This window comes from Scaptodrosophila lebanonensis, unplaced genomic scaffold (assembly GCF_003285725.1).
Source record: "Scaptodrosophila lebanonensis strain 11010-0011.00,11010-0021.00 unplaced genomic scaffold, SlebRS2 tig00000024-arrow-pilon, whole genome shotgun sequence".
NCBI lineage: Eukaryota > Metazoa > Arthropoda > Insecta > Diptera > Drosophilidae > Scaptodrosophila > Scaptodrosophila lebanonensis.
The window spans coordinates 3,490,343-3,503,421 of NW_022060538.1; the positions used below are offsets into that span (position 1 = coordinate 3,490,343).

General features: G+C 43.3%; 3 protein-coding genes across 3 annotated transcripts; 2 read left to right on the forward strand and 1 right to left on the reverse strand.

Moving 5' to 3' along the window:
- The first annotated feature begins 879 nt into the window (after window positions 1-879).
- Window positions 880-1,525, forward strand: LOC115621288 (rhodanese domain-containing protein CG4456). The gene is made up of 3 exons (XM_030514891.1): window positions 880-1,072; window positions 1,162-1,321; window positions 1,385-1,525. The coding sequence occupies exons 1-3, from the start codon at window positions 952-954 to the stop codon at window positions 1,437-1,439; spliced, it is 336 nt and encodes a 111-aa protein (XP_030370751.1). The 5' UTR covers window positions 880-951; the 3' UTR covers window positions 1,440-1,525.
- LOC115621287 (DNA polymerase theta) lies at window positions 1,337-9,920 on the reverse strand. The gene is made up of 10 exons (XM_030514890.1): window positions 8,138-9,920; window positions 7,935-8,081; window positions 7,285-7,511; window positions 6,687-7,231; window positions 5,483-6,599; window positions 3,963-5,420; window positions 3,698-3,905; window positions 2,837-3,638; window positions 2,670-2,782; window positions 1,337-1,838 (listed from the first exon to the last, which is right to left on the reverse strand). The coding sequence occupies exons 1-10, from the start codon at window positions 9,918-9,920 to the stop codon at window positions 1,528-1,530; spliced, it is 6,711 nt and encodes a 2,236-aa protein (XP_030370750.1). The 3' UTR covers window positions 1,337-1,527.
- Window positions 9,921-9,985: 65 nt separating this feature from the next.
- LOC115621924 (kanadaptin) lies at window positions 9,986-12,565 on the forward strand. The gene is made up of 4 exons (XM_030515768.1): window positions 9,986-10,031; window positions 10,088-11,322; window positions 11,396-11,590; window positions 11,790-12,565. The coding sequence occupies exons 1-4, from the start codon at window positions 9,986-9,988 to the stop codon at window positions 12,543-12,545; spliced, it is 2,232 nt and encodes a 743-aa protein (XP_030371628.1). The 3' UTR covers window positions 12,546-12,565.
- The last annotated feature ends 514 nt before the right edge of the window (window positions 12,566-13,079 follow it).

A 13,079-nucleotide genomic window follows, 5' to 3' on the forward strand; every position in this document is an offset into this window, starting at 1 on the left:
AGAATATTAGTATATTAGAAAAGAAAATTAATTTCATGAGGCGTTGCTAAATTGTTTATGCGAAGAAGAATGTGAGTATACAATTTTTAAAACATTCTGTATCTACATAATTAATATTTGAATGTAAAAACCTATTTATTTAAAGTTAAGCTCAATTTTTTTTTTAAATTATGCTTTTACTATGTTAGATGAGAAATATAACAATTGATCCTACAGAAGATAAGGAATAAATCTATTATACCTAAGGACAACTTTTGGCGACTACATACCAGAAAACAAGTATATTTCTTTTCAGGTTTTGGTCTATTTTAATCGATAAGGGAATCAGTTTGTCTTAATTTCATATACTTTTCTTGAAAATCACAATCTGAACAGCGATATCAACAGAGTTAGTTAGTTCAATCAGCAGTTTACTTAACATATGGGCCAAAGTATAATCTATTAGTGCCTCAAATTTAACAACCTCGACCTATTACCAAATACAGTTTTATTAAACATTGCCGAGCCAGCTTTTCCTGTTAAATTTAATCAAGTCTAGAGCGAGACCACTATCTTTAAGAACTGCCTTGAACTTCTTTTGGCAATTTGGCTTTCACTTTCAGCTGCGAACAGCTGTTCGACGAACACCAAATCCAAACAATTCCGCAATAAGATTCAATGTTATATTGAAGTCGATAATATTACTTAACTTTGTTTCATATTGCATTCGTTTGTAAAAAGAGCTTTGTATTTACTCGTTTCGCTTATATTACTCATTTAGTATCGTTTATGGGCCGCATACCTAACTTAAAAAGCTCGCTAAAGCTGCCAATATACATGAGTATATGTATGTATGTATTAACTTTTTTGTGTGATGCTAGTATTAAACAGAGAAGCTAGCTGGCAGGTCACTTGTTTTTAATATTATAAGTAAAAGTTTGGTAATAAAGTTTCTTTAATAACTTAAAAATAATGGCCACATACGAAGAAGTCAAGGATATACCCAACCACCCAGATAAGTATTTGATTGATGTGCGCAACAAGTCGGAATTGGCCGAGACCGGCGAATTACCAGGCAGCATAAACATACCATGTAAGTAAAAGTGAACAGAATTTGCCGGCTAAGCATTATTCAGCAAAAATTTATTTACATATGTGTTTTGCACCTGCGCGGCGTTTCAGTGCCAGAGCTGGAAGACGCACTGAAATTGTCAGATGCGCAGTTCAAGACCAATTTTGGCCGCAGCAAGCCAGCTCCAGATGCAAAAATAATTTTCTCGTGCAAGGCAGGAGGACGTGCAGCGCGCGCCGCCAATACGGCCAAGACCATAGGGTTTGCCAAGTAAGTTGAGCTGTGTACATAACAATCTATATGTATTTATTTTCTGTATAAAACAAATTTTAGCGCTAAGGCTTATCCGGGTTCCTGGACCGAATGGGAGCAGAAACAAAAACAGTAAAAAACACAATACAATGGAACATACAAAATTTAAAACTTGTAAAAGAAATATTTTGATAACCTAGCTAATAAACTAACTAAACCTAAGCTCATACTTTGACTTCCTCAAGTTCGCCCCAGCTGCGACCGATTTTCAACTTCACTTTCAGCGGTACATTCAGTTTTACGCAATTTTCCATTGTCAGTCGCAAAACCTTGGCTATCTTTTTAGCCTTATCTGTTGGCACTTCGAAAATGAGCTCGTCGTGCAGATGTAACACCAAATTAACTGCGTTCTTCTCCAAGCCCAGTTTCTCACGGTAGCGTTCTATGTTCTTCTCCATCCGTAAAATGGCGCTTTTGGCTATATCTGCTGCAGAGCCCTGTACGGTGGAGTTGATGGCCTGACGTTCAGCTTGACCTGTAGGGAAGGACATTAAGTGTGGTTAGTTACAATTGGTAATATTTAAAGCACGCCAATGACGTCAAAGGTCAATCGCTATAATCAATATTTTACCTCCCACCGGCACAACTCTTCCATTTAGTAGCAAGTGTACGTGAGCTACCACTACGAAAAGTTACAAACGAGCAATTTCCTTCGTTTGCGTTTGAATTCATATCGATTTGCTGTCGGTATGTTTGGATTTGATTCACAACACAAATAAATTACATATGCATATACTCGTACTATATCGCGAATGCCACCTCAGAGAGAGGCATGGCAAACACATCAAAGTGTATTAGTTCCTGATAAGCATGTCGACGTAATTTCATATCAGCTGGCTTTAAAAGAACTCGGGGCACTAAATTTAGTTGGCTTACGTTTAACTATTAAGCATGATGGACAAATTCCATTTGTATATTCGAGGTTGGGGTAAATAATTGTAAATTTAATATTTATTTCAAATATACTCTACGGGGCTCAATAATATTTATTTTGGGTCTGGAAAACAGATACGCAATAAATCGCCCAGTCGTTGCAAATCTATTAAATTCTCAGACGATTTGTGGCACTATCTAGCACGAACAGGAGTTAGTCCTTAGCCGTATCCTAATGACTACAGCCCAAGTATAACCTAGGAAGGCAGAAGGATTGATGCTAAACATTTCGTTCGTATGGATGAGGATGGAGCACTTCGGCACGACTCCAAATTTTACAGGAATTCCTCAATCAAATGCGAATACACCGAGGCATCTTATGATCTTCCCACGGCCCACTGGTATATTAAATGGGAAGCACGTTTTAACTTACTTTTTAAATGCGGTTCACCGCTGTTTATGTGATCCAAATAGCGTCGTCGACCAGTAATGGTCTCTACATATCCATTGTTTCGCGCAAATTTCACCACCTTGACGGTGTAGGCCCTAAAAACAAATTCACTTTATTACAGTTCTTTAAGTTGGAGGTAACCCACCCACCTAATGCCTGCATAGGCTACATGAAATTGTTCGGATATCATTTGTGCCTCCTGTTCCGTGCATTTCAAGGACTCCGCCAAGCTGCGCATTCCCATGCCGTAGACAATGCCATAGCAGATTTGTTTTGTGCCATTGCGCAGCTGCTCAGAAACTTCAGACTCGGGTATTTTATTCCAATGTGCCGCTATGGCAGAAAACAAATCCTGCGGCGACTTCATTACACTTAACAAAGCAGCATCTTGGGATAAGTGGGCCAATATACGCATCTCCAATTGACAGAAATCTGCCGAGAGCAGGCAGCGTTTCTCGTTCATTGGCGCAAAAGCACTACGACACGATATCTTAATCTTTTCACCTCCTACTTCCACATCAAAATCCTTGGCTACATTTTGCAGATTTGGTTCCGACATGGAAATGCGACCAGTGGCTGTGTAGGTGATGCTCTGACCGTGAATTCGATTTGATTCGCAACACTTGAGCAGCGGTTGCATGTTCTTCGACAACGTGACGGCCAATTTACGATAATTAAGAATCAGTTGCGATATGGGCGAGTCTAGTTTTTCCAAAATTTGACGGGATGTGCTCACGCGTCCATTGGTTTTACGGTGCAGGCCGAGAACCTTGGCAACGGCCTGCGTGGACCCAAGATTGAAACGCGAGCCATGCAGTTCGTATATTTTCGCCTCCAGTTTCTTCATGGTATTTAGCATTTGTTGAAAGAGGCGTTGCAGTCGATGCTCCTTGGCCGGAAAACCCAAGCATTCCATTTGACAGAGTGATACTTGTAGTGGCATTTCAAGTTCTGCGGATGAGTTAATTGCTGAGAATTCAAAACTGTACGGGAATGGGTATTTGTTATACCTCTGAAGAACTTAAGCAGCTGCCCAGTGCCTATACGCTCCAGATTCTCAACTTGTCCTTTCAATATATGCACGCTAACACAGGCCTCGATAGAAGCACGCACCTTCGGCAGTATGGCGTTGGAGGCATCTAGACCGTAGCTGCTATAGCCACGTCCGCTGCCACAAAGTTGCGCGAGCGCCGTGCATTCGGGTGCAAATTGTTGAGTCTAAAAAGTGGGATAGTTCATAAAGTAGTTATTATGTTCATTTTTGGAAGCACTCACCATATTCTGAAAGCTAAGAGTTTTGTCCGGCTGCAGCAGCCAGTTTCCCACCTTGGGATCCTCCATTTTCACGTTTATATTCTGCAGCTGTGGTAGTGCATGACGCAACGTTTTCAGTTGTTCCTTGCCATCATGTATAATCAATGTAAGGTCGGGGCATGTGAGGAGCCTACATAGCTGCTGCACTTTTAGCTCGCTACTTACGATCTCATCCTGCTGCATGTCCATGTAGTAGACGACATTGTCGGCAACACAAAATGACAGGCAAGCTATAAAACTGTTGTCATCTACTTGGAATAATATCTTAGTACCTGCGGCCGCTTCACGCTGAGCCGCTGCTGCCATTTGATTGAGCAGGAGATTGGCTCCAATGATGGGTTTACTTTTCCCAGCCTGGTGTTGCAAACCCACGCTCATACCCAAACGCTGAGCCCTGTGCAGCTCCTTTAACGCCTCATGGAACAGTTTCTGATTGCCACATATGTCTATGACGTCTATACTTCTAAAACTGGATGCGCTGTCATCGACTTTAGAGCAGCTTAGGATATGGGAAGCATTAAGCTGCAGTGGGTGTTTGATTAACGAATTTTCGAGCGACATGTCTGACATCTCTATCGAGGAACTGTGCTGTTCTGGCTCATTGGTAACTGGCGCAGGGACTGGAGGACTTTTATTGGTTTGTATTGGACTCTGTAGCCTTTGGGTGCGAAGCTGATAGGAGCGCATCAGACGGGATGCATGCGGAGTTTGGGCATGGAAAACACTCTTCGACGATGATTGTAGATCATCCTTAGGCTGAGAGCTGGGTATTTCATCGGCATCCGTATTGGCATCGCTATTTGAAATTGTTGACGCATCGGTGGATGCTTTGGCACGTGCTTTGCTCTCTGCTGCGGTGAGTGCTGCCGTCAAGCCTGTGTTTAACATAAAGGAGTCCTCCTCCATAAAAAGATCTTGTTCTACAGCAGTGTCAGTTTTTCTTCTGGTGTCGTTCTCTGCTTCCTTCTTGGTGGATTGATGATTTCGTGGACTGCGGCGCGGCAATTGATTGGAAGTGCCATTGGCTTTAGTGCCTTCTCCAGCACTTTTTGGTGTAACCGGTTTTGGATTGGTTATGGGAGTCTTAAAGGATTTGGTCATATTGTTACTATCGGCATTCTCTTTGTTCGATACAGATTGTGTCTTAATGGGCGTGTCCTTTGGCAAGCCTTGCCGCACATTATCCAACTCCGCGCGTTTCTTGTTCATTTTCATTAGAGCGATGCGACGACGTTCGGCGATTTCCTTCATCAAGAGCTCCTTGCGAACGGCGACACTTGTACTGGCCTTCTCTGAAGCCACTGATGGGGTTGGCTTAGGGCGAGCTGATTGGGTGTTTACTTCTGGAATGATGGGGTTTGTTTCTAAAACGGCTGGATCCACTTTTAGTGTCGCGGTCGTGGTCGTTACTACAGGTTCCTGTAATGAATATAAGAATAATGTTGTACCTATTGGAGGAATTTTATACAATGTATTTTTACCTTTGGATTAGATGGGGTTTCATTATTTTTTGTGTAGTTTGGCTGCACTTGGGATTTATATTGTAGGTTTTCAGTCTTTTTCCCATTGCTAGTTGTTGAATATTGTGAGCTATCACCAGTTATCTTCTTCTCCGATCTAGTATTTATTTTCAATTTTTCGTTAGTTTCCTCTTTTTCTTTTACAGATTTTCCTCGCGTATTTGAGTTAATATTGTCATTTGATTTTTTAGTAGTTTGTGTCTTGTCAAGGTCCTTTTTTTGGTCATTTTTATTCACTGCCATATCTCTAGGGAGGATTTCCACAGAGCTTACCACAGTATTTTGGGTTATCTTGCTGCCCCTTTGTTGTCTTTTTTCCACAGCATTAGTTAATAATTTAGAGTCAGAAATGGGCTGTTCTAATTTTCTCAGCTTTGGCGGTGATACATGACGTGGGGTCTCGTCTTTCAGCGGCGTTGTACGTTTTTGACGATTCTCATTCGATACTCGCTGTTTCTTTTCCTCTTCCAGCGACATATGCAGTTCAACTTCCATGCCGCTGTCCGTGGCTCCTTTCGCCCCCTGATCCTGTTGCGTCCACTTAATGTTGTCTACACCGATCTCATATTGCACAAATTGTCGGGCCTGCGTTATCATCAGCCGAGCTGCTTCGCCTACGGTCATGCCAGCTTTGCCGGTTATAAAAAAGTTTCTTGCCGCATTTCGTTGGGCTGCCTCAAAGGCATCCTCATTTTCGAGCTGCTTCGCCGAATCGAAGCTTAACGAATTGAAGAGTACCTTTTCAACGTTCAATACATCGGCGTGGGCCAATTCCACGAGGCTGGTGATGCCTGCATCAAAAAGCGCCCGCGCTCGTTTATGGGATAGATCGGGAAGGCGCATTAAGTCGATTAAATCGCGATGAATGCCAAAGTACAGGCGCTCCTTGAATTGCGATACGACCAGAGAGAGTGTTGACCATTGAAGGGAATTACAGAAGGCAGTCACAATGCCCGCAAAGGTGGAAGCCATCTGTTGAAGGCTTTGTAGCATGCCACGCGCGCACTTAAATTTGTGTCCAACCACATTGATAGGCGTCTCGTTGACCAGCTCTTGAAGTGCCAAAGCTGTGTAGAAGCTTTAATGTAATATAAGTAATTAATATATCCAAGAAATATAATAATTTATCTAAAATTTAATTAGTTATTTAATTTTAATTGCTTACCGCTTGTGAATTTGCATGAGTTTGTAGTCCAGGTTTGCTCGATTCCGCATAGCGCGGACCAAGAATTGCTCCTTAATACCCACCAACTCGCCTACTTTTTTCATGGCCGGACTCAATTTCTCCCACATGTCCAAGTAGAGCAGCCAATCCAAGTCCTGCAGTTGATAGCAAACGGAATAGGGCGTAACGAGGTAAACTGCATGCAGTTCCGATTCCAAGACAAAGCAACGGCGTGCCTTTTGCAGCTCCGCAAAGAGTATGAGGCCATCGGTGGGCGGCATAGATGAAGCTAGGCAGGCACAACCCAATCGTGTGGCCACATAGCGCTGCGTTTCAGTTTCCTCATCGGTTTGCAAGCGCACAAATTCGTATTCCACTAGAAAATCAAGCGCATCGCTAATGTAGTCCGTTTCCTCTTCATCAGCGGACTCGGCCAATGCCTTTTGAGCGCTAAGCAAAGTGCAGTTGACAAAAGTATTGATATCCTGGATGCTGCTAGCTACACCAGATGAAATGACTTCCAACAGAGCGCGTTTTAAGTGTGTCTACAAGATAATATGTTTAACAAAAAAACAAAACCATTTAGTAGGTTACTTACGCTACTATCCAGCTCCAGGCAAGAGCTGATGGGTTTTAAGTCTGCTGTGATTAACTCTCGTCCAATGCGGGCATTGTTGTCCGTGCATATGAGTATGGACTCCCCTAACGTATCCTTGCCAGTACGACCAGCGCGACCAATCATTTGACGATAGGTAAGCGAGCTCATCTGCTTGCCGCCAAACAGAGGTGAACGGATAAGCACCCGACGCGCCGGTAAATTAACGCCTGTTATCATGGAAATATAAGGAATATAAATAAATTTTAAAAAAATCGACGTAAAATAAGACTCCGATACAAGATATATATATTTCCAAACTTTTCTTAATTAAATTGTAATCAATGTTTAATTTGTGTAAGACCATGGGTTCCATGGGTATTTTTTCCAGTTAAAGAAAATATCTTGTAGAGTCGATAGAAACATGAGACTTAAGAACATTTCAGTCAGAGTTTGGAGCTGTTGGTCAAAGCTCCGTTTAGAAGTACATATCCTGATTGAACTGTATGTTTTACATACAGTTATATACCATAGCCTGATATAAAAACACCCTCACTACTAACTAGACAGTCTTTTATGGTAACCAACAACAAAACTTGGAGAATAATCTTAAATTGTTTTATAGAAATTTTACTATGTGTTATTTTTATTACCAGAGCTCAATGTGCTTGTGGCCACAATGACCTTTAAAGCGCCTGACTTGAAACTGGCCTCCACAATGTCACGCTCCTCAGTGGTAAGGCCAGCATGATGGAAGGCGCAAGCGTAGGTTACAGCTTTACCCATGACCGCATCGAGACCTAAAATGGAAAATAATGAGTTCCGCAAGAGTGTTAAAAGCTTGTCGCTTCCTTACCTGTTGGTATATCCTTTAACTGCTGCTTCACATCCTGTATTGACTCGGTGTTGAGTTGTGCCCTCAGTTTCTGGCCAACTTCGCTACCCGATTTGATGAGAGCATGCATAGCAGTGGCCAGCTGTACAGCCAAATTCTCACACCAGTCCTTCGATGGACAGAACACAATAACGGAGCAGCCCTCTAGCAACGTTTCTATGCATAGCTGCGCTACATGGTCTGAATCATTGCCAAGTGGTGGTAAGCGAGAAGTCTCGGTTATATCCCGTAGAAATTGCAGCTGATTGTCATAGATCTTATTTCCCACTTTGATCATTTCCTGCAACGCAACGGGTCGGAAGTCGGTAATGTAGAGTTCAGCGTCCAGCCAGCGCTGCAGTAGCTTAACATTTGCCAGAGTGGCAGACATGGTTATGATTTGGATTTCCAGCGCATGCTTGCGGGACATGTACATAACTTTGGCAAGCAAAAGCTCCAGTATGTAGCCACGACCGGGATCTGATATAAGATGCACTTCATCCACGACCACAGTACCAATCTCATCGAGCTTTCCTTGCTCGAGTAATTTGTTAACTATCGAATTTGCCTTCTCGATAGTGCAGATGGCCACATGTATGCTTTCAAATCCCCCTGGTGGTGTGTAGCCGCCAAAGAAGCCCTCCACGCGATAACCAGCAGGCGTTAGAAGATCCTGCAGATAAAACATTTTCTCGCGCACCACTGATATGAAGGGTAATATGAGCAGCACCTTCTTTCCCCGCTCAAGTACCGTCTTGAGCAGCAAAATCTCACTGACTAGTGTTTTGCCAGCTGATGTAGGCGCCGAGTACACAAGATTGCAGTGCTCGAAGAGCACTTTGGGTTTACTTAAGCATTCTACCTGCCAGTCGAACATTTTGATCACGCCTTTCTTGTTGTACTCACTGAGCACGCTATGGGGTAGATTCCAAGCCGATATGTGTTTCAGAGCTTCCAGATCTTTGGGATCTAAAGTTGGTGTTGATGTTTCTGTGGTTGGTTGAGTCTCTTTAGTCGGTATGGGACAAGTGGGAGATATTTGCAACTGGTTTGGTGACATGCTGCTTAGGTTTTGCGTTTGCTTTGGTCTATCCTCTGTGACCAACGCCATCTCGCAGCGACTGCGTAACAGATCCTGCTGCAATTGTTGAGATGCACGGGTATCTCTTGCCGGGCATATAAAGCAGCTTTCATCAAGATCATTAAATTCTTCTGCTTTTATTGTTGACCGACTTATGATGGGACTTTTCCTGTTACTGGCATTAAAGTTGCTTTCCGTCGACTCTGCTTCCAGAACATCCTCGGTGCAGATTTGTGCCTCGAAAACTGAGAAGGCATTTTCCGCTGACGTGTCCTCAAGAGCTGCATCATCGAAATCGGTCATGATTTGTGATATGCGTACCATTGATTCCGACTTCTTACTAGCCTGCTTGGCTGACACTTCCAGGTAAGAGAATTCATCCTTAAAGAACTCGGAGTAATTTTCACTTGCATTTCCCGTTTTCGGCGGAGCCGCAGGCACTTCGAATTTAGAGTCTGACTTGCTGCGTCGAAAGTTTTTTCTTGTGGTCTGAGTGCGATTAACACGCTGGGACCTAAAGCTCTTGTTTGGTGGCGATTCTTGTATAATTTCTAAGCCGCTTCCGGTTATTGCTTGCTTATTGCTGATTTTCTGACTGGTTCTGTCACTGCTGGCGCGATTCAATTCATTTTCTAAATTCATAAATGTGGTGTCACCAAAGTCAAAAGACTGCGAAAACGCCATGGCTAGGCACAATAATTAAAATAAATTCTAAATAATTATTTAATTGTATATAAAAAACTAACTAAATGCAATTACTAATAAAAACGAAACTACGCGCTCTCGAGCGCTGCAGTAAGCAGCCAACTTGGTAGCATTGTCGTCTTAAATTATTCTTGCGATATGGGCAGCACTGCACACATCAGCTGTTAATCTTAGACCGCTTGCGATTGTTTACTGTTCATGTATTCGTTTATTAATGGAGGATTTTAAAGTGCCGGTCTTGCCTGCACCTCTGGCCAAGAGTGACGCAGCTGTAGCAGAAAGGCCAGAAAAGCTAAATACTGACGAAAAGTTTACACCAGCAGCAGCAACACCGAGTGCTGCTTGTCCATACAAAATTCCGAAATGGTCTGCACCGCCAGCCGCCCATCAAAGTTATAAGTTTGAGGTGCTGAAATCAGGACAAATCATTGAAGAGGTCAAGGATCTGCAGCAGCAAGCCACTTGGACATTTGGCCGTCTGCCCGACAACGACATAGAAATGGCGCATCCCACAATCTCACGATTTCACGCAGTACTGCAGTACAAACCACCACCATCGTCTCATGATGATACCGAGCAGGAGGAGAATGGAGACGAAGCGAGTCACAAATCAGAACAGCCCGAAGGTTGGTATGTCTACGATTTGGGCAGCACACATGGCACATTTCTGAACAAACAACGTTTGCCGCCGCGTGTTTTCATACGAATTCGTGTTGGTCACATGCTCAAGCTAGGCGCCAGTACACGTGCCTACATTCTCCAGGGTCCCAGCGAGGACGAAGAGCCAGAGTCAGAGCTAACAGTCACAGAGTTGCGGGAGCAACGTGAGCAACAGGCGGTAGCTGCCGCAGAGGAGAAGCAACGCAAAGCGCTGGAGGCAGAGGAGCGCGAGCGAAACGAAGGCGTCAGTTGGGGTATGGGTGAGGATGCCGACGAGGAAACAGATCTCACTCACAATCCTTATGCGAGCACCAATAACGAAGAGCTCTTCTTCGATGATCCCAAGCGGACTCTGCGCGGCTTTTTTGAACGAGAGGGTTTATATTTAGAATATAAATGCGATGAGTTGGCGCAAGGTTCGTTTGTCTGTCGCGTGGAGCTGCCGCTGGACGACTCGAATGGTCGGCCAATTGTTGTAGAAGTGACGCATAAAGGGCGGAAAAAAGATTGTGTGGTGCAGTGCGCCTTAGAGGCGTGTCGCACTCTAGATCGGCATGGCGTGCTGCGGCAGGCGAATCAGGAATCACAAAAACGCAAAATTGTCAAACCAGAGGACTCCGACGATGAAGATGAATTCTTGGATCGTACGGGCGATGTGGCTCGCAAAAAGCAACGAAAAGTTGATGCGGGAACAAGCGTGACCCTTACCTATGATGATTTGGTATGTCACATAATTTGTTTTATATTTCTTATACACTAAATTTAACATTCGTTTCTTTTTCTCTATTTTTTAGATAAAGAAAGAAGCTGAATTAAATATTGAACTGCGAGAAGTCGAGGTGGAAATTACTAACTATCAGGAAAATCAGAAGCGACTCAAAGCCTTGGCAGCCAAGCAACAAAATGCTAGCGATGATTTAGATAATTTTATGGATACGTTAAGCGAAGATGTGGAGAAATTAGATAAAACAGAAATCAAAAGATTACGTGTAAGTAACACAAGTTATGAGTTAATACCTAAAAAGCTTTTGTAATAGGTACTAATATCATTAAAGCAGTGTTTCTAATACTTAATTTAAATATTTAAATCGATTTTCTTATAGATTATATTATTATATAGATTGTTAATTATATTTCTAAACAAATCATGGAAGCGCTTTTTATAATATATTTTCTGTCTTCTTTTAGGTGACACAGCAGCGCATTAAAGCCGAACAGCTAAAGCTGCAGCGTCTTATCAAAATAGCCAAGCCCACGGCTATGCCCTTTCAAGTCACCGGCATGGAAACAGACAGCAAGGCACAGGGCAGTCTAGCTAATAAGAAACAACTGCCCATGATAGGCAAACGCAACCAGTTCAGCAAGTTTAAAGTTATCAAAGCGTTGCCGAGCACGCGCACTAAAGCTTCAACAAAAGCATTTGCCTCCGACGAGGAGGAAGTTGAGGAAGAGGAGGAGGATGAGGAGGACGAGAATGAGGATAAAAATGAGGATGAGACGGATGAAAATAAGAAAAAAGAGGAGGAAAAAGAGGAGGATGTGTCGGAAGTCGCTGCGAAACCCGTGGCGAAAAAGTCAAGTGAGCCAACGGCTTTGACAGAAACAGTAACAGCTAATGTTGATATAGTAACGGATGCGGTAGCCCCTGTCAATGTAGTGGCTTCACCTGACACTGAGCAGGAACCGATTTTGGATGATACACCATTGGATGCTCCTTCGGTGGATGCTGCCGCAGCCAACACCTGCGCGCAAAGTGAAGAGGTCGCACAGCAAAAGAAGCGACGCCAACGTGCACGTCAACGTATTAAACAGCGACCTGACGTGGATATGGAGCTGGGCGAACTGGCCGAGCATGAGGACGACGACAAATACGCCAAGTGGGTGCCACCGACCAATCAAAGCGGCGACGGCATCACACATTTAAACGAGAAATTCGGTTACTAAGTGCAGCAGCAAGCTTTTCAACACACACCCCAGCGCATGCCTTACCCCTGCGCATGGTGTTGATAAGCCGCCTGATAACTACCCCATGGAAAGAACAACCCCTGCGCACAGTTTCCAGGCGCACTTTAGGTTGGAACGTATTTAAAATTCCTGCACACATACAGAAAATGAATGCGACGCCGACGCCGATGCTGCCACTGGTGCTGGCGCAGACGATGTCGCTGTTAAGGCTCCAGCACTTGAACTTCCAAGTCAGTTATAATTTTGCCACTCTAAGCGTCAGCTCTGCGGAACGCTCGAGCGTGTGTCGTCTCGTTTTTAGTTTACCAATATATAGGCTAGTTATTAATGTCGTGTGCGTCGAAAAGCGTTTTATTTGTATGAAATAAACACAGTTCATTTCCAATATTAATTAAATTGAAAAAGAAAATCAATTAAATTGAATTTGTTTTGACCGACGACGCTATATGAGAGCCCACCTTGACGTTTAATTTTATGGAAAATCAAACACAATCAAAGCGAGCTGCGGCAAGG